The 21,776-nt window shown below is 49.2% G+C and overlaps 1 protein-coding gene across 6 annotated transcripts in view; it reads right to left on the bottom strand.

Annotated features, from left to right (window-relative positions):
• CRTAM (cytotoxic and regulatory T cell molecule) overlaps positions 1-21,776 on the bottom strand; it is a 73,556-nt gene that overhangs the window by 30,054 nt on the left and 21,726 nt on the right. For 5 of the 6 annotated variants that reach the window (XM_073657391.1, XM_073657393.1, XM_073657392.1 and 2 more), the window contains 3 exons: positions 17,052-17,189; positions 5,518-5,670; positions 5,296-5,439 (listed from right to left, as the gene is read on the bottom strand). In XM_073657391.1, coding sequence (XP_073513492.1) covers positions 5,296-5,439; positions 5,518-5,670; positions 17,052-17,189 — 435 coding nt within the window. The remainder of the gene's footprint in view (positions 1-5,295; positions 5,440-5,517; positions 5,671-17,051; positions 17,190-21,776) is intronic. The other variant, XM_073657396.1, reaches the window with a different exon arrangement.

The following is a 21,776-nucleotide window of genomic DNA, read 5'->3' as shown; positions in this document are numbered from 1 at the left end:
TCTGGAGAGAAGTGGCTTCTTTGCTGCCCTCCTTGAAACCAGCCCTTGCTCAAAGAGTCTCTGCCTCACAGTGCGTGCAGAAGCACTCACACCAGCCTGCTGCCATTCCTGAGCAAGCTCAGCACTGCTGGTAGTCCCATCCCGCAGCTGAAACAGTTTTAAGATACGGTCCTGGCGCTTGCTGGTCTTTCTTGGGCGCCCTGGAGCCTTTTTGACAACAATGGAAGCTCTCTCCTTGAAGTTCTTGATGATGCGATAGATTGTTGACTGAGGCGCAATCTTTGTAGCTGCGATACTCTTCCCTGTTAGGCCATTTTTGTGCAGTGCAATGATGGCTGCACGTGTTTCTTTAGAGATAACCATGGTTAACTGAAGAGAAACAATGATACCAAGAACCAGCCTCCTTTTAAAGTGTCCAGTGATGTCATTCTTACTTAATCATGACTGATTGATCGCCAGCCCTGTCCTCATCAACACCCACACCTGTGTTAATGGATCAATCACTAAAACGATGTTAGCTGCTCCTTTTAAGGCAGGACTGCAATGATGTTGAAATGTGTTTTGGGGGTTAAAGTTCATTTTCTGGGCAAATATTGATTTTGCAAGTACAGTAATTGCTGTTAAGCTGATCACTCTTTGACATTCAGGAGTTTATGCAAATTGCCATTACAAAAAATGAAGCAGTAAACTTTGGAAAAATTACTATTTGTCTCATTCTCAATACTTTTGGCCATGACTGTACATTGTTATGGGGTCCCTATAGCTGAGATTAGCGGAGCTGTGGTACATTGTTATGGGGTCCCTATAGCTGAGATTAGCGGAGCTGTGGTACATTGTTATGGGGTCCCTATAGCTGAGATTAGCGGAGCTGTGGTACATTGTTATGGGGTCCCTATAGCTGAGATTAGCGGAGCTGTGGTACATTGTTATGGGGTCCCTATAGCTGAGATTAGTGTAGTTGTGGTACATTGTAATGGGGTCCCTATAGCTGAGATTAGTGGAGCTGTGGTACATTGTTATGGGGTCCCTATAGCTGAGATTAGCGGAGCTGTGGTACATTGTTATGGGGTCCCTATAGCTGAGATTAGTGGAGCTGTGGTACATTGTAATGGCCAAAAGTTTTGAGAATGACACCAAAATGATATTTTCCCATGATCTGCTGGCCTCTGGTTTTTATTAGTGTTTGTCTGATCTTTATATCACATACAGAAATATAATTGCAATCATATTATGAGCACCAATAGGTTATATTGACAGAATGAGTTAATGCAGCAAGTCAATATTTGCAGTGTTGCCCCTTCTTCTTCAAGACCTCTGTAATTCTCCCTGGCATGCTCTCAATCAACTTTTGGACCAAATCCTGACTGATAGCAGTCCATTCTTGCATAATCAATGCTTGCATTTTGCCAGAATTTGTTGGTTTTTGTTTGTCCACCCGTCTCTTGATGATTGACCACAAGTTCTCAATGGGATTAAGATCTGGGGAGTTTCCAGGCCATGGACCCAAAATCTCTATGTTTTGTTCCATCAGCCATTTAGTTATCACCTTTGCTTTATGGCAAGGTGCTCCATCATGCTGGAAAAGGCATTGTTGGGCGCCAAACTGCTCTTGGACGGTTGGGAGAAGTTGCTCTTGGAGGACATTCTGGTACCATTCTTTATTCATGGCTGTGTTTTTAGGCAAGACTGTGAGTGAGCCGATTCCCTTGGCTGAGAAGCAACCCCACACATGAATGGTTTCAGGATGCTTTACAGTTGGCATGAGACAAGACTGGTGGTAGCGCTCACCTCTTCCTCTCCGAATAAGCTGTTTTCCAGATGTCCCAAACAATCGAAAAGGGGATTCATCAGAGAAAATGACTTTGCCCCAGTCCTCAGCAGTCCACTCCCTGTACCTTTTGCAGAATATCAGTCGGTCCCTGATGTTTTTTCTGGAGAGAAGTGGCTTCTTTGCTGCCCTCCTTGAAACCAGCCCTTGCTCAAAGAGTCTCCGCCTCACAGTGCGTGCAGAAGCACTCACACCAGCCTGCTGCCATTCCTGAGCAAGCTCAGCACTGCTGGTAGTCCCATCCCGCAGCTGAAACAGTTTTAAGATACGGTCCTGGCGCTTGCTGGACTTTCTTGGGCGCCCTGGAGCCTTTTTGACAACAATGGAAGCTCTCTCCTTGAAGTTCTTGATGATGCGATAGATTGTTGACTGAGGCGCAATCTTTGTAGCTGCGATACTCTTCCCTGTTAGGCCATTTTTGTGCAGTGCAATGATGGCTGCACGTGTTTCTTTAGAGATAACCATGGTTAACTGAAGAGAAACAATGATACCAAGAACCAGCCTCCTTTTAAAGTGTCCAGTGATGTCATTCTTACTTAATCATGACTGATTGATCGCCAGCCCTGTCCTCATCAACACCCACACCTGTGTTAATGGATCAATCACTAAAACGATGTTAGCTGCTCCTTTTAAGGCAGGACTGCAATGATGTTGAAATGTGTTTTGGGGGTTAAAGTTCATTTTCTGGGCAAATATTGACTTTGCAAGTACAGTAATTGCTGTTAAGCTGATCACTCTTTGACATTCAGGAGTATATGCAAATTGCCATTACAAAAAATGAAGCAGTAAACTTTGGAAAAATTACTATTTGTCTCATTCTCAATAGTTTTGGCCATGACTGTACATTGTTATGGGGTCCCTATAGTTGAGATTAGTGGAGCTGTGGTACATTGTAATGGGGTCCCTATAGCTGAGATTAGTGGAGCTGTGGTACATTGTTATGGGGTCCCTATAGCTGAGATTAGTGGAGCTGTGGTACATTGTTATGGGGACACTATAGCTGAGATTAGTGGAGGTGTGGTACATTGTTATGGGGTCCCTATAGCTGAGATTAGTGGAGGTGTGGTACATTGTTATGGGGTCCCTATAGCTGAGATTAGTGGAGCTGTGGTACATTGTTATGGGGTCCCTATAGCTGAGATTAGTGGATCTGTGGTACATTGTTATGGGGTCCCTATAGCTGAGATTAGTGGAACTGTGGTACATTGTCATGGGGTCCCTATAGCTGAGATTAGCGGAGCTGTGGTACATTGTTATGGGGTCCCTATAGCTGAGATTAGTGGAGCTGTGGTACATTGTTATGGGGTCCCTATAGCTGAGATTAGTGGAGCTGTGGTACATTGTTATGGGGTCCCTATAGCTGAGATTAGTGGAACTGTGGTACATTGTTATGGGGTCCCTATAGCTGAGATTAGCGGAGCTGTGTTACATTGTTATGGGGTCACTATAGCTGAGATTAGCGTAGCTGTGGTACATTGTTATGGGGTCCCTATAGCTGAGATTAGCGGAGCTGTGTTACATTGTTATGGGGTCACTATAGCTGAGATTAGCGGAGCTGTGGTACATTGTTATGGGGTCCCTATAGCTGAGATTAACGGAGCTGTGGTACATTGTTATGGGGTCACTATAGCTGAGATTAGCGGAGCTGTGGTACATTGTTATGGGGTCACTATAGCTGAGATTAGCGGATCTGTGGCACATTGTTATGGGGTCACTATAGCTGAGATTAGTGGAGCTGTGGTACATTGTTATGGAGACACTATAGCTGAGATTAGCGGAGCTGTGGTACATTGTTATGGGGTCACTATAGCTGAGATTAGTGGAGCTGTGGCACATTGTTATGGAGACACTATAGCTGAGATTAGCGGAGCTGTGGTACATTGTTATGGGGTCCCTATAGCTGAGATTAGCGGAGCTGTGGCACATTGTTATGGAGACACTATAGCTGAGATTAGTGGAGCTGTGGTACATTGTTATGGGGTCCCTATAGCTGAGATTAGCGGAGCTGTGGCACATTGTTATGGAGACACTATAGCTGAGATTAGCGGAGCTGTGGTACATTGTTATGGGGTCACTATAGCTGAGATTAGTGGAGCTGTGGCACATTGTTATGGAGACACTATAGCTGAGATTAGCGGAGCTGTGGTACATTGTTATGGGGTCACTATAGCTGAGATTAGCGGAGCTGTGGTGCATTGTTATGGGGTCCCTATTGCTGAGTTTAGCGGATCTGTGGCACATTGTTATGGAGACACTATAGCTGAGATTAGCGGAGCTGTGGTACATTGTTATGGGGTCCCTATAGCTGAGATTAGCGGAGCTGTGGTACATTGTTATGGAGACACTATAGCTGAGATTAGCGGAGCTGTGGTACATTGTTATGGGGTCACTCTTGCTGAGATTAGCGGAGCTGTGGTACATTGTTATGGGGTCCCTATAGCTGAGATTAGCGGATCTGTGGCACATTGTTATGGGGTCACTATAGCTGAGATTAGTGGAGCTGTGGTACATTGTTATGGAGACACTATAGCTGAGATTAGCGGAGCTGTGGTACATTGTTATGGGGTCCCTATAGCTGAGATTAGCGGAGCTGTGGTACATTGTTATGGGGTCACTATAGCTGAGATTAGTGGAGCTGTGGCACATTGTTATGGAGACACTATAGCTGAGATTAGCGGAGCTGTGGTACATTGTTATGGGGTCCCTATAGCTGAGATTAGCGGAGCTGTGGCACATTGTTATGGAGACACTATAGCTGAGATTAGCGGAGCTGTGGTACATTGTTATGGGGTCACTATAGCTGAGATTAGTGGAGCTGTGGCACATTGTTATGGAGACACTATAGCTGAGATTAGCGGAGCTGTGGTACATTGTTATGGGGTCACTATAGCTGAGATTAGCGGAGCTGTGGTGCATTATTATGGGGTCCCTATTGCTGAGTTTAGCGGATCTGTGGCACATTGTTATGGAGACACTATAGCTGAGATTAGCGGAGCTGTGGTACATTGTTATGGGGTCCCTATAGCTGAGATTAGCGGAGCTGTGGTACATTGTTATGGAGACACTATAGCTGAGATTAGCGGAGCTGTGGTACATTGTTATGGGGTCCCTATAGCTGAGATTAGTGGAGCTGTGGTACATTGTTATGGAGACACTATAGCTGAGATTAGCGGAGCTGTGGTACATTGTTATGGGGTCACTCTTGCTGAGATTAGCGGAGCTGTGGTACATTGTTATGGGGTCCCTATAGCTGAGATTAGTGGAGCTGTGGTACATTGTTATGGGGTCCCTATAGCTGAGATTAGTGGAGCTGTGGCACATTGTTATGGGGTCCCTATAGCTGAGATTAGTGGAGTTGTGGTACATTGTTATGGGGTCCCTATAGCTGTGATTAGTGGAGGTGTGGCACATTGTTATGGGGTCTCTGGGGACTATGTCTGCACAGTGAATGATTTGGAGGGTCTCACCGGGCACTTCTGTGTGGTCATGGATCAGCCAGGTGAGTCTGGGGCACGGCCGCCCGCCTGATGTGGAGCAGGTAAGAAGATATTTCTCCTTCTGTTCTTTCCCGGGAATCCTGACAACTTCTAAGGAAGGTGGAGATGGAGCAGCTGGAACGTAACCACAACCTGTTACACCGACGTCGCTCTGAACAATATAAGGTGTCACATTGTGACCGCTGCACTTACCCAACACAGAGAGCCGCACTGTCCTGGTCTGCAGGGGGGCGCTATAACACAGGCAGGAGTACGCCCCCTCATCTGCCCTCGTCACGTTGGACACACGGATTATCAGCGTCGTCCGCGAGGATCGTACTAACTGGTGTCTTCTGTCTTTTAAAACTAACAATAAGGAAACTGATAAGAACATTGATATAATGTGAGAAAGCTGAAGACAGAGGAGCAGAGGTCTGAGGATGGAGATGAAGCTTTGCCCATCACTTGGACGTCCATGATGTGAGGCTTTAGGTACAACCTCACGGTCATGTCAAAGTGGATTTCCAGCGTTCACACACAGATTAGAGATATTGCTCAAAAACTTCACATGGTCACAGCATGGCGAATAAACTGCATGTAATTCATGTATATATAGAAATGTACAGACTCCAGGACCGTTGTAACCACTAGGCCAGTGCCTCAGGGGGCACCTTGCAGGCGGCGGCATCTGCTGAACCCAATTAGTAAAAAAGTGAAGGGTTTTAACAACTCCCGCTTGCCTCTAATGGACTTACAAGTAAAGCCCGGGACTTAGCAATGGAGGAGGGGTACAACCGCACAACAGAAGGGAGAGATCTGCTGCCCCCCTCTGTCTGACTGGAGGAACAGCAGCGGCTCCTGTCTTCTGTTCCACCAATCAGTGCAGCCTGTCCTGTAGTCACAGATGTCAGAGGATTCCCAACGTCTGATCAGAGCCTTACAATGTGGCGGTGCAGAGCTGTCCCATTTCTTCTGCTGCACAATGTCACCAGTGCTAATAGTGACTGATTACAGGGGGAAAGGTCTGTCATATCCTCGGGGGAGAACCGGCCCGGTGAGCTTCACAGGTATGCTGCCACAGAAGTGATGGGAGCGGGGCCTAGGTGTGTGAGCTCGGCTGGTTCATGCCCCCCATCTGTCTGCCCTGCACTGCATCTTGTCCACATTCAGTGCCGTACCTTGCATCTCACAGGAGGCAGAGAAGGGGAGAGAAGAGGAGAGAAGGGGAGAGAAGAGTAGAGAAGGGGAAAGAAGAGGAGAGAAGGGGAGAGAAGGGGAGAGAAGGGGAGAGAAGGGGAGAGAAGGGGAGAGAAGAGGAGAGAAGGGGAGAGAAGGGGAGAGAAGAGGAGAGAAGGGGAGAGAAGGGGAGAGAAGAGGAGAGAAGGGGAGAGAAGAGGAGAGAAAGGGAGAGAAGGGGAGAGAAGGGGAGAGAAGGGGAGAGAAGGGGAGAGAAGAGGAGAGAAGGGGAGAGAAGGGGAGAGAAGAGGAGAGAAGAGGAGAGAAGGGGAGAGAAGGGGAGAGAAGGGGAGAGAAGGGGAGAGAAGCTGCTTCATGCCCTAACTCCCTGCACGGACCTACAGATCTTCCCATAGATCCGAAGCCGCAGAGCAAAGCTTTGTCTCTGCTTCCTGCTTAGCTGGATTGTGCCGCAACCTTTCAGATTACAGGAATGTTTCTTCCGCAGAGAAGAATTTCTAAAATCCCCTATAATATGTACAGAGGAGTGTATAGATTGGGGAGGCAGGGGTGACAGCAATGTACCTGATCTGCGCTTTGTGAAGTGTGGGAACTGATATTTTCTGCTCTTCAGTGAAAAAGAGATGTTACAGTGACATGTAAAAGTTTGTGCACCCCTGGTCAAAATTCCTGTTATTGTGAACAGTTAAGCAAGTTGAAGATGAAATGATCTCTAAAAGGCTTTAAGTTAAAAATGACACATTTCCTTTGTATTGTAGGCAAAAAAAATTGTAATCTTTTACATTATAAAAATTACAAAAAGAAAAATGGGCTGATGCAAAAGTTTGGGCACCCTTGGAGATTTGTGTGCTCAGATAACTTTGACCGAGGTTTCAGATCTTAATTAGCCTGTTAGGGTTATGTCTTGTTCACTATCATCATTAGATAAAGCCGGTGATGCAATTTTCCCTGCTTTATAAAAACCTCTTCTAACCTTGTGCCAAAAAACAGCAGCCACGGAGTCTTCTAAGCAGCTGACAATGGTGGAGGCCACAAAGCAGGAGAAACTATAAGAAGATAGCAAAGTGTTTTCAAGTTGAACTTTCCTCAGTTCGAAATGTAATTAAGAAATGGCCAGGTACAGTGGAGGTCAAGATAAGGTCTGGAAGACCAAGCAAAATGTCAGTGAGAGCTGCTGGTAGCATTGCTAGAGAGCCAAATCACAACCCCCGCTTGACTGCAAAAGACCCTCAGAAAGATTTAGCAGACTCTGGAGTTGTGGTACATTGTTTTACTTTTCAGAGACACCTGCACAAATGTGGCCTTCATGTAAGAGTCATCAGAAGAAAACCTCTTCTGTGTCCTCACCATAAAATTCAGCATCAGCATTTTGCAAAAGAACATCTAAACAAGCCTGATGCATTTTGGAAACAAGTCCTGTGGACCGATGAGGGTAAAATAGAAGTCTGTGGCCACAATGATCAGAGGTATGTGTGGAGAAAAAATGGCCCAGAATTTCAGGAAAAGAACATCCCACCAACCATTAAGCATGGGGGAGGATCAATCATACTTTGGGGTTGTGTTGCAGCCAATGGCACGGGGAACATTTCACGGGTAGAGGGAAGAATGGATTCAATGAAATTTCAACAAATTCTTGATGCAAATGTGGCACCCCAGGGGTCTGGTTTCCACAGTAATAGCAATATTATGTCTGAGAGCAGGTGGGAGGTCTCTTGGTCAGGAATCCTATGCATGCCACACCTCCTGCCCAGTCCTGGGAGGGGAAGAACTTCCCCTATATAAAACTGGGGCTGAGGCAGGGTTAGTTGGTTAAGAAGAGGAGAAGCAGCTTTAGGAACAAGAAAGATCAGGAGCTCCGTGGGAAGTCGTGCTAAAAGGAATCAGGGGCTGGCAGCTGTAGAGCTCGCCCTGATTGAAGAGTTACCACCGGACCCGGAGTCCGAGGCTGTGGGGACTAATCCTTACCCAGCAGCAGAAACCGACCGGCAGGGGATTTCAGGTCCTCTGGCCAAGAAACCCGAAGGCACGGTCACACGCGTGGGACCAGCACCGCCGTCGTGTAGCGGAAGCCACTAGAAGGCCCCGAGTCACCGGCCATACGGGTGAGCACCACACGGTACACTCAGGGACGTGGGCTACTTTTACCCGCCTCTAGCAAGGTAGCCAGAAGAGTACAATTAGTTGGGGAGGCCTACAACTCCCCCTGGCCAGGGGAAATCCCATCTGCTCAAAGACTGACCAGGCCCCGATCGCTAGCCAGTACTCCGGGAGGGTCTATCTTTATCACCAGTAAAGACCCTGAACTACACCGCATCGTCTCTGAGTGGTTCCTGCTACCCCCATCATCCACGTCGGCTGCCCTGAGGCCATACCCCTCCCGTTGGGGGTTATACCATCCACGCTGCACAATCCTTCCACCGGCCTCAGCGGTCTGTCCTGCAGCGGCAGCTCCATAGCTGCATTCCACGGGTGGCGTAGTCGTCCAACATCTACTGCTAATATTCAGCCACACAGTTTGACTCCCTGGGCACGGACCGGGTCACCGCCACGAGACTACTACCCCCAACAGGCCCGGCTCCGGGTAGTCCCCGCGTGCGCAACGCTACACCAAGTAGGCCCAGGGGCGCGTCAACTTTTGGCGTAGTCGGCAGGATTTCGTGCCCGCAACCACCGGGTACTGCGTGCCTGAAAGAGACTGTTCAAACTTACCAGTGGTGAAGATTCCCGCCATCCGTGGAGGTTTCCCGCCATCCGGCGCCATCTTCTACCTTCTTCCCGCCATCCGCGAAGTTTTCCCGCCATCCGGCGCCATCTTCTGCCTTCTTCCCGCCATCCGTGGAGTTTTCCCGCCGTTGGACGCCATCTTGAAGATGCCGCGTGGGAAGAAGAGGGGCGTGGACTCCGAAAGCACGCGAGAACTGAAGCCCCGCCTCACGTCCGGACGTTGCGTAAGGTCCTGGAAGGAGCCCAGCAGACGCTGACGTCACAGGAGCGCGACGGAAGGTCCTCAACCCTGACGATCCACTGCGGAGCCGCGGCCTACGGAAGAGGATCATCGCAAGGTAGGCCACGGTCCACTAGGGGGGGAGAAAGATGTCGGAGGAGAGCTTCACTGCCTCAACCCCCGCCAGCGCCAGCGCTGCTGCAGTCATGCCTTTCACCATGCCCTATATCCCGGGAGCGGCCTGGCTACCCCAGTACTCAGGGGAGTCACATACCCTGCATGACTTTAAAGAAAAGCTGGATAGCCTCTTCCAGGTGTACCCCCTCACAGAAGAGCAAAAAGTGAGCATCCTGGTGGCCCAACTAACCGGGGCAGCCCAAAGGGAGGTAAAGTCCTGGCCACCTGGGAGGAGGACTGTCGCAGGGATACTAACCCGGCTGAGGGACACCTTTGATACCCGCACCTCAGCCGAGATTAAGCTTAGATTCTATGGGTGCAAGCAACGAGCACATGAGAGTATAAGGGACTATGCACTAAACCTACAAGAGGCCCTGAGAGCCATTAAGCAGACCGACCCTGATGGAGTGGGAAACGAGGACAGGCTGTTGACTGAACAATTTATAGAGGGACTATATTGCAATGCCCACCGAACCCAGTTGCGGGCAATGGCCTTACAGGATCCTCATCTGGACTTTGCACAGTTCAAGGACAGAGCCATCCGGGTGCTCCGAGAACCGGCACCGGGTGGCGTTGTGACCCACAGGCGCCCTACTACCACTTACCACCAGGAGGCGGCGCCCTTGTCGGCAGGGCCTGTGGGGGCTGATGCGCAGGCTTTGAACAATGACCCGGCTCCGGACCTGCACCATCAGGTCCAAGAGCTAGCTAAAAGCATTGCTGCGCTAACCCGAACTGTGCAGTCTTTACAGGTTTCCACTCCAGGGAAGATCCAGCTGGCATCCGGACCGGAGGACATCCCGTGGCGTCGACCAAGGAGGACCCCACCGGCCAGAGGAAGACCCAGCGACCGGTACAACGAGGACGGACAACCTATCTGCCGCCGCTGCAATCAACCCGGACATATGGCAAGGTACTGTCCTTTAAACTGGCACAACCTGGGGTAGAGGGCCAACCCCCAGGAAAAAGATCACCAGGCCCATCGAACTGGCGCGACAAATATGTGGGAGGACGTCCAGTCTTGCCTGTGGTACTGGATGGCATCCCTATGAGTGCCCTACTGGACACCGGGTCACAGGTCACCACCATCCCGTACGTGCTCTTCAAGCAGTACTGGAATGACTCGGATATAACCCGCTATCCAGACGACGACTTGAGTATCATCGCCAGTAATGGTCAGCCCGTGCCACAGATCGGATTTAAAGAAATGACCATTAAAATCGGTAGAGTCGAACTGGCAGCACAGGGACTGATCATTGTAGACATTGACAAGCGCGAGAGTCACCCAAAGATAACGCTAGGAACTAATGTAATTGAAAATTGTCTTGCAGAGGTGATTTTCATTTTACAGCAGGTTGCCAAGAACGCCAGCTCCGGCCAGCAGCGAGTGCTCCAAAAAGAGATCCGGGCACTGATGCGGCGGCAACAGGTGGAACTCTCCGGCGGTGAGATTGGTAGCGTAAGAATGTGTGACCCTTTCCCTATTGCCATGCCCCCGAAAAGTGAAATGATGATTTGGTGCCGGGCAGCTATTGGTCTGAGAGGTAGAGATTACCAGGCAATGGTAGAACCAGTCTACTCAGACAGTAGGCCCACCATTTTGACAGCACGGGGAGTAGTTGATGTACGCCATGGGAGGGTGCCCGTTCGTATAATAAATATCGGGAAAAGGGAAGTATACCTGCCCCGGTATGCTACGCTAGCCAAATTATATACTATCAACCAAAATTCTATACAGTCTGTGGAACCCTTGCCTCCATCTCACCCGGAGGAAGGTAACGGCTCTACGAAAATAATGGAGGATTGGTGTCAGCAACTACATTTGGGTACTGACTCCACTCCCTCCCACCAGAAACAGGGAGTCTACCGGGTGGTTCGAGAGTACGAGAGAGTGTTTAGTAAACACCCGTTGGACTTCGGGCGAGTCAAGGGGGTAGAACACCACATCCCCACGGGAGACCATCCTCCCATAAAAGAGAGGTATCGACCCGTACCCCCTGCACACTACCAACACGCCAAGGGGATGCTTAGAGACATGAAGGAGGCTGGGGTAATCAGGGATAGCTGTAGCCCCTGGGCAGCTCCACTAGTCTTGGTCAAAAAGAAAGACAACACCATGAGAATGTGTGTAGATTACCGGAAAATTAACCGTATCACACACAAAGATGCGTACCCCTTACCAAGAATAGAGGAGTCTTTGGCTGCTTTAAAATCTGCTAACTTCTTCTCCACCTTGGATCTCACTAGCGGGTACTGGCAGGTTCCTGTAGCAGAGGCGGACCGGGAGAAGACCGCATTCACCACCCCGATGGGACTTAGCGAGTTTACCTGCATGCCGTTCGGACTCTGCAACGCACCAGGAACCTTCCAGCGATTGATGGAATGCTGTCTGGGACACCGAAACTTTGAGACGGTCCTGTTATACCTGGACGATGTCATCGTCTATTCCAAGACCTACGAGGACCACCTGAAACACCTGGCGGAAGTGTTCGAAGCTCTGGCAAGTTACGGCCTAAAGGTGAAACCCTCCAAGTGTCACCTCCTGAAGCCAAAGGTGCAGTACCTGGGACACGTGGTGAGTGCTGACGGAGTGGCTCCCGACCCTGATAAGATCACCGCAATTAAGGAATGGCCAAGCCCCTCCAGCGTAAAGGAAGTGAGGCAGTTCCTCGGGTTGGTAGGCTACTACCGAAGGTTCATTCCCGGTTTCACCAAAAAGGCAGCTCCTATGCAGGACCTCCTGATAGGCCAGTCCAGGAAGGCCAAGAACCAGAAGCCACCCTTCAGATGGGAGAAGCTGGAAGAAGAGTCCTTCCGCCAGCTGAAGATGGCCCTCATGGGGGATGAAATCCTGGCGTACCCTGATTATAGCCAGCCCTTTATCCTCTACACCGACGCCAGTAACATCGGGCTAGGAGCCGTACTGTCCCAGATCCAGCAGGGGAAGGAACGGGTAATTGCTTACGCCAGCCGAAAACTGCGACCCACCGAAAGAAACCCTGAGAATTACAGCTCATTTAAGCTAGAGTTCCTGGCAGTGGTGTGGGCAGTCACCGAACGCTTTAAGCACTACCTCGCTGCTTCCCGGTTCACCGTGTACACGGATAACAACCCGTTGACACACCTGGACACGGCAAGACTCGGTGCCCTAGAGCAGAGATGGATGGCCCGCTTGTCCAACTATGAGTTTACAATCAAATACCGGGCAGGACGCTCCAATACCAACGCGGACGCCCTGTCCAGGATGCCGAACCTACCGGACGTAGGGGAAGATTCAGAGGAACTGGAAGAAGTTGAACTCCCCGCGTTCCACCGTCATGGGACTATCCAGTATTCCCACCGTGTAAGGAGTAAGCAATCCGCTACGTTCAACCCATTACCTCAATACAACTGGGCGGAGACGCAAGACAGTGACCCTGCCGTCCGACTGGTAAAGAAGATGCTGACTCGGCCAGATGCACGCCTTGACCCAGACGCTCCGGAGGAAGCCAAGCAACTGTGGGCTGAGAAGAGTCGACTGTTCCTTTACAAGGGGAAGTTGTGCCGCAGAATGGTTAACTCCCGGACGCATGAACTAATCTGGCAAGTAGTGGTGCCAAGAAGAGACGCAGCTATGGTGATGGAGGCATACCACGACGGAGCTGGGCACTTCGGATGGAAGAAGCTGGAGTTCCTGCTGCGCGGGCGGTTCCATTGGGTAGGCATGAGAGGAACCATCGAGAGGTGGTGCAGAGACTGTGGCCCATGCAACCTAAGAAGGAGGGACCGTGCCAGCCAGAAGACTCCCCTGCAGTCCATCATCACCAGACAGCCGTTGGAACTGGTAGCCTTGGATCATGTAAAACTGACCCCAAGCAGAAGTGGCTACGTCTACGCGTTAACCATCGTGGATCACTACTCCCGGTTCTTGGTTGTCGTCCCCGTCAAGGACTTAATGGCTCAAACAGCAGCTAGAGCCTTCCAGCAGCACTTCTGCCGTCCGCACGGATACCCGGAGCAGGTGCTGACGGACCAGGGGCCTGCCTTTGAAGCGGAAGTCTTCCAGGAGTTCTGCACCCTGTATGGCTGCCGGAAGATAAGAACAACACCCTATCACCCGCAAACTAATGGACTTTGTGAGAAAATGAACCAGGTGGTGATAGATCTTCTGAAAACATTGCCCCTGGAAGAACGTAGTCTGTGGCCTGAAAAGCTGCCCGACCTTGTGGACCTATACAACCACATCCCTGTATGTTCCACCAACTGTACCCCGGCTTACCTAATGAGGGCAAGACCTGGTAAGCTTCCTGTTGATGGGAGTCCTGACACCCGAGGACACTTCACCAGAAGCAGACTGGGACACAGAGAGGCAGCAGCAGTACCGGAAAGTACAGGAGAGCGTGGAGCGAAGTCTCTGTCAAGCTAGGGAAAGACAAGAGAAAACTTACAACCAGTATGCTCCCGCTGTTCCCCTGGTGCCCGGAGAGAAGGTCTTGAAGAGGAAAAGACGGCTCCACAAGTTGGACGACCAGTGGGAGAAGGACCCGTACATCGTACTGCCCTCAAGCCACGACAACCCAAAGATCTGTACAATCAGTAAAGACGGAGGGGAAACCACAGCCATTGTATCCCGGGATCACCTGAAGAAGTGTCCCGAACAGCTACGGAACCCTGAAGAGGAACAAGAAGACCCTCGACCCGTAGAGGAAAGGGAAGATATGATTAGTACTGTGCTCGGAGACTTCCCTCGGTCTTGGACTCAAGTCAATGGTGCTGTTGTGGTACCCGTCCTCACGTTCCTCCAACCAGCATCCCAAGTGCCTACGGAGACACAGGTAGAGCTGGAAGAACAGCCGGTCCAGGAGGCAGAAGACCCCACACAAGCAGACCAGGAGAATCAACCCTCTGCTTATAGTGAGCCTGCCATACCCCTAGTGAGCCAAAGAGTCCGTAGACGGCTGCCCAGTTTACCCTTGACAGCTCCTATACCCTGTAACTCAGGACCAGTCAGCCAGCTCCGTAGGTCCACTAGGGTCACTAGAGGCCAGTTGCCCATACGGTGGAGGATCTAAATGTTCAAGCTATTTTATTAATGTTTACCTGTTTATTGTTGCTTGTGTATAATTATGTGTTTCTAGTTATTTGTAGGAGTCTTTGGTGGATTTACCGGGAATCCTTTGTGCATATAGTTGGAGCGTAACCCAGGACGGACTAAAAGACTGATAAGGACTCGGGGCAGGACAGACCCCTACCTGGTTACGTCTCCCTGTTTTGGTGAAATGGACACCTTTGTTTTCCTCAAAAGTTACACCCGGTTGCGGACACGCCGTGACCATCCTAATGTGTTTTTCTTTATTGTACTGTTTCTGTTTTTACTTGTTATGTTTTACAAAAGTATGTTTAGTCCCGGAGTACTAAATTTCACTAGGGGGGAATGTGGCACCCCAGGGGTCTGGTTTCCACAGTAATAGCAATATTATGTCTGAGAGCAGGTGGGAGGTCTCTTGGTCAGGAATCCTATGCATGCCACACCTCCTGCCCAGTCCTGGGAGGGGAAGAACTTCCCCTCTATAAAACTGGGGCTGAGGCAGGGTTAGTTGGTTAAGAAGAGGAGAAGCAGCTTTAGGAACAAGAAAGATCAGGAGCTCTGGGGAAGTCGTGCTAAAAGGAATCAGGGGCTGGCAGCTGTAGAGCTCGCCCTGATTGAAGAGTTACCACCGGACCCGGAGTCCGAGGCTGTGGGGACTAATCCTTACCCAGCAGCAGAAACCGACCGGCAGGGGATTTCAGGTCCTCTGGCCAAGAAACCCGAAGGCACGGTCACACGCGTGGGACCAGCACCGCCGTCGTGGAGCGGAAGCCACTAGAAGGCCCCGAGTCACCGGCCATACGGGTGAGCACCACACGGTACACTCAGGGACGTGGGCTACTTTTACCCGCCTCTAGCAAGGTAGCCAGAAGAGTACAATTAGTTGGGGAGGCCTACAACTCCGCCTGGCCAGGGGAAATCCCATCTGCTCAAAGACTGACCAGGCCCCGATCGCTAGCCAGTACTCCGGTAGGGTCTATCTTTATCACCAGTAAAGACCCTGAACTACACCGCATCGTCTCTGAGTGGTTCCTGCTACCCCCATCATCCACGTCGGCTGCCCTGAGGCCATACCCCTCCCGTTGGGGGTTATACCATCCACGCTGCACAATCCTTCCACCGGCCTCAGCGGTCTGCCCTGCAGCGGCAGCTCCATAGCTGCATTCCACGGGTGGCGTAGTCGTCCAACATCTACTGCTAATATTCAGCCACACAGTTTGACTCCCTGGGCACGGACCGGGTCACCGCCACGAGACTACTACCCCCAACAGGCCCGGCTCCGGGTAGTCCCCGCGTGCGCAACGCTACACCAAGTAGGCCCAGGGGCGCGTCACAAACATAACACCATCTGTAAAAAAAAGCTGAAGATGAAAAGAGGATGATCCTACAAATGGATAATGATCCTAAACACAGGTCACAATCCACAATAGACGACCTCAAAAGGCACAAGCTGAAGGTTTTACAATGACCCTCACAGTCCCCTGATCTGAACATCATTGAAAATCTGTAGCTAGACCTCAATATACCAGAGGATGCAAGACGCCCCAGGAATCTCACAGAACTGGAGGAATTCTCCAAGGAAGAATGGAGGAAAATCCCTCAGACAAGAACTGAAAGACTCTTATCCGGCTACAAGAAGCGTTTACAAGCTGCGATACTTGCAAAAGTATGTGTAAACCTGGTCTAACACAATTGAGGACTATACGGCCGATTCCGCGAGGTTAGTGTTTTATGACTGTTCAAACCAAGCACAGACGCTCGGAGCATCATGGCGGCCAAACATTTAGCTGCACCTTCCCACCTGCTTGTTTTCCCTCTTCCTCTCTCCTCTTCTTTGATTGACAGCTCTGGCTTCTTAGATCCAGAGAAGGGCGGAGATGGATGGAAACCGAGCACGTGGGAAGGTGTAGTTAAATGTTTGGCCGCCATGATGCACTGAGTGCCTGTACATGGTTTGAACAGTCATCCTGTGCTGACAGAGTCCCTACAGAGTACAGCCCGGCTGACCCCCTGCAGAACCGATGCTTACAGCAAACGATCAGAGAGCAGAGCTGGAGTGTAAATCCTGGGACTGACTGAGTTGAGACCTGACCCCATGATGACTTAGTGGGAGAATTTTCTGCCTACTTCAGATTTCAATAGACAATTTAGCAAAGCAGGAAACATGTAGATCAGACTTTATGGAGCAGTGCTGCACTGTAAAGCACTAAGCAATATGTTAGAGATAAGTAGGGATAGGGAGCGAGAGAAGACATTTTGGGATTTCTGCAGGCGAAGTACACTGTGTTTGATATTCTACGCCATTTGTATATATAAATATGCAGTATGTGGAGACTTAGGAATTAACAGCAGATTTCTTACCTTTCTCCCCATTAAAGTAACTGGTGTAGCCCCTCGGTGTCACCCACTGGATGTCGGAGCCATTGCACCTCGGAAACGCACATCTCAGGGTGACGGATTTTCCTTCCTCCACAGACAGATGTGAAGTGTGAGGTTCCGCTGTAAGAAATCTGGTCATGAATCCCCCACATTGTATACAGGATGTGCAGCCCCCTCAGAGCTCAACAAGTGGTGAGTACACGGCTCCAAAACAGGGGGCTCGTGACGATAAAGAGGAATTTCCCATATTGTGAGAAGTATCAGAAACCAATGACATCACTGATAATATAGAAGAGCGCGGAAACTGTGACATCATCGACAGGACAGAGAATATAACGAGTGACATCACTGACAGCTCAGAGAATATAACGAGTGACATCACTGACAGCGCAGAGAATATAACGAGTGACATCACTGACAGCGCAGAGAATATAACGAGTGACATCACTGACAGCGCAGAGAATATAACGAGTGACATCACTGACAGAGCAGAGAATATAACGAGTGACATCACTGACAGCTCAGAGAATATAACGAGTGACATCACTGACAGAGCAGAGAATATAACGAGTGACATCACTGACAGCGCAGAGAATATAACGAGTGACATCACTGACAGCGCAGAGAATATAACGAGCGACACCACTGACAGCGCAGAGAATATAACGAGCGACATCACTGACAGCGCAGAGAATATAACGAGCGACATCACTGACAGCGCAGAGAATATAACGAGTGACATCACTGACAGCTCAGAGAATATAACGAGTGACATCACTGACAGCTCAGAGAATATAACGAGTGACATCACTGACAGCTCAGAGAATATAACGAGTGACATCACTGACAGCGCAGAGAATATAACGAGTGACATCACTGACAGCGCAGAGAATATAACGAGGGACATCACTGACAGCACAGAGAATATAACGAGTGACATCACTGACAGCACAGAGAATATAACGAGCGACATCACTGACAGCGCAGAGAATATAACGAGTGACATCACTGACAGCGCAGAGAATATAACGAGTGACATCACTGACAGAGCAGAGAATATAACGAGTGACATCACTGACAGCGCAGAGAATATAACGAGCGACATCACTGACAGTGCAGAGAATATAACGAGTGACATCACTGACAGCGCAGAGAATATAACGAGTGACATCACTGACAGTGCAGAGAATATAACGAGCGACATCACTGACAGCGCAGAGAATATAACGAGTGACATCACTGACAGCGCAGAGAATATAACGAGTGACATCACTGACAGCGCAGAGAATATAACGAGTGACATCACTGACAGCGCAGAGAATATAACGAGTGACATCACTGACAGAGCAGAGAATATAACGAGTGACATCACTGACAGCGCAGAGAATATAACGAGCGACATCACTGACAGCGCAGAGAATATAACGAGTGACATCACTGACAGCGCAGAGAATATAACGAGTGACATCACTGACAGCGCAGAGAATATAACGAGCGACATCACTGACAGCACAGAGAATATAACGAGTGACATCACTGACAGCGCAGAGAATATAACGAGTGACATCACTGACAGCACAGAGAATATAACGAGTGACATCACTGACAGCTCAGAGAATATAACGAGTGACATCACTGACAGCGCAGAGAATATAACGAGTGACATCACTGACAGCACAGAGAATATAACGAGCGACATCACTGACAGCGCAGAGAATATAACGAGTGACATCACTGACAGCGCAGAGAATATAACGAGCGACATCACTGACAGCGCAGAGAATATAACGAGTGACATCACTGACAGCTCAGAGAATATAACGAGTGACATCACTGACAGAGCAGAGAATATAACGAGTGACATCACTGACAGCGCAGAGAATATAACGAGCGACATCACTGACAGCGCAGAGAATATAACGAGTGACATCACTGACAGCGCAGAGAATATAACGAGTGACATCACTGACAGCGCAGAGAATATAACGAGTGACATCACTGACAGCACAGAGAATATAACGAGCGACATCACTGACAGCGCAGAGAATATAACGAGCGACATCACTGACAGCGCAGAGAATATAACGAGTGACATCACTGACAGCTCAGAGAATATAACGAGTGACATCACTGACAGCACAGAGAATATAACGAGTGACATCACTGACAGCGCAGAGAATATAACGAGTGACATCACTGACAGCGCAGAGAATATAACGAGTGACATCACTGACAGGACAGAGAATATAACGAGCGACATCACTGACAGCGCAGAGAATATAACGAGTGACATCACTGACAGGACAGAGAATATAACGAGTGACATCACTGACAGCACAGAGAATATAACGAGTGACATCACTGACAGCGCGGAAACTGTGACATCACTGACAGCGCAGAGAATATAACGAGTGACATCACTGACAGCGCGGAAACTGTGACATCACTGACAGCGCAGAGAATATAACGAGCGACATCACTGACAGCGCAGAGAATATAACGAGTGACATCACTGACAGCGCAGAGAATATAACGAGCGACATCACTGACAGCGCAGAGAATATAACGAGTGACATCACTGACAGCGCAGAGAATATAACGAGTGACATCACTGACAGCTCAGAGAATATAACGAGTGACATCACTGACAGCGCAGAAAATATAACGAGTGACATCACTGACAGCGCAGAGAATATAACGAGTGACATCACTGACAGCGCAGAGAATATAACGAGTGACATCACTGACAGCGCGGAAACTGTGACATCACTGACAGCACAGAGAATATAACGAGCGACATCACTGACAGCTCAGAGAATATAACGAGTGACATCACTGACAGCACAGAGAATATAACGAGTGACATCACTGACAGCGCAGAGAATATAACGAGTGACATCACTGACAGCGCAGAGAATATAACGAGTGACATCACTGACAGGACAGAGAATATAACGAGTGACATCACTGACAGCGCAGAGAATATAACGAGTGACATCACTGACAGGACAGAGAATATAACGAGTGACATCACTGACAGCGCAGAGAATATAACGAGCGACATCACTGACAGCTCAGAGAATATAACGAGTGACATCACTGACAGGACAGAGAATATAACGAGTGACATCACTGACGGCGCAGAGAATATAACGAGTGACATCACTGACAGGACAGAGAATATAACGAGCGACATCACTGACAGCGCAGAGAATATAACAAGTGACATCACTGACAGCGCAGAGAATATAACAAGCGACATCACTGACAGCGCAGAGAATATAACGAGTGACATCACTGACAGCGCGGAAACTGTGACATCACTGACAGCGCAGAGAATATAACGAGTGACATCACTGACAGCACAGAAAATATAACGAGCGACATCACTGACAGCTCAGAGAATATAACGAGTGACATCACTGACAGCACAGAGAATATAACGAGTGACATCACTGACAGCGCAGAGAATATAACGAGTGACATCACTGACAGCGCAGAGAATATAACGAGTGACATCACTGACAGCGCAGAGAATATAACGAGTGACATCACTGACAGCGCAGAGAATATAACGAGTGACATCACTGACAGCTCAGAGAATATAACGAGTGACATCACTGACAGAGCAGAGAATATAACGACCGACATCACTGACAGCGCAGAGAATATAACGAGTGACATCACTGACAGCGCAGAGAATATAACGAGCGACATCACTGACAGCGCAGAGAATATAACGAGTGACATCACTGACAGCGCAGAGAATATAACGAGTGACATCACTGACAGCGCAGAGAATATAACGAGGGACATCACTGACAGCGCAGAGAATATAACGACCGACATCACTGACAGCGCAGAGAATATAACGAGTGACATCACTGACAGCGCAGAGAATATAACGAGCGACATCACTGACAGCGCAGAGAATATAACGAGTGACATCACTGACAGCGCAGAGAATATAACGAGTGACATCACTGACAGCGCAGAGAATATAACGAGTGACATCACTGACAGAGCAGAGAATATAACGACCGACATCACTGACAGCGCAGAGAATATAACGAGCGACATCACTGACAGCGCAGAGAATATAACGAGTGACATCACTGACAGCGCAGAGAATATAACGAGTGACATCACTGACAGCGCAGAGAATATAACGAGGGACATCACTGACAGCGCAGAGAATATAACGAGGGACATCACTGACAGCGCAGAGAATATAACGAGCGACATCACTGACAGCGCAGAGAATATAACGAGCGACATCACTGACAGCTCAGAGAATATAACGAGTGACATCACTGACAGCGCAGAGAATATAACGAGGGACATCACTGACAGCTCAGAGAATATAACGAGTGACATCACTGACAGCACAGAGAATATAACGAGTGACATCACTGACAGCGCAGAGAATATAACGAGCGACATCACTGACAGCTCAGAGAATATAACGAGTGACATCACTGACAGCTCAGAGAATATAACGAGGGACATCACTGACAGCGCAGAGAATATAACGAGCGACATCACTGACAGCGCAGAGAATATAACGAGCGACATCACTGACAGCTCAGAGAATATAACGAGTGACATCACTGACAGCGCAGAGAATATAACGAGGGACATCACTGACAGCTCAGAGAATATAACGAGTGACATCACTGACAGCACAGAGAATATAACGAGTGACAT

The sequence above is a fragment of the Phyllobates terribilis genome, unplaced genomic scaffold (assembly GCF_046119375.1).
Source record: "Phyllobates terribilis strain yellow unplaced genomic scaffold, ASM4611937v1 Scaffold_12__6_contigs__length_324123572, whole genome shotgun sequence".
In the NCBI taxonomy this organism is placed as follows: domain Eukaryota; kingdom Metazoa; phylum Chordata; class Amphibia; order Anura; family Dendrobatidae; genus Phyllobates; species Phyllobates terribilis.
This window is presented reverse-complemented; position numbering and strand designations above follow the sequence as displayed.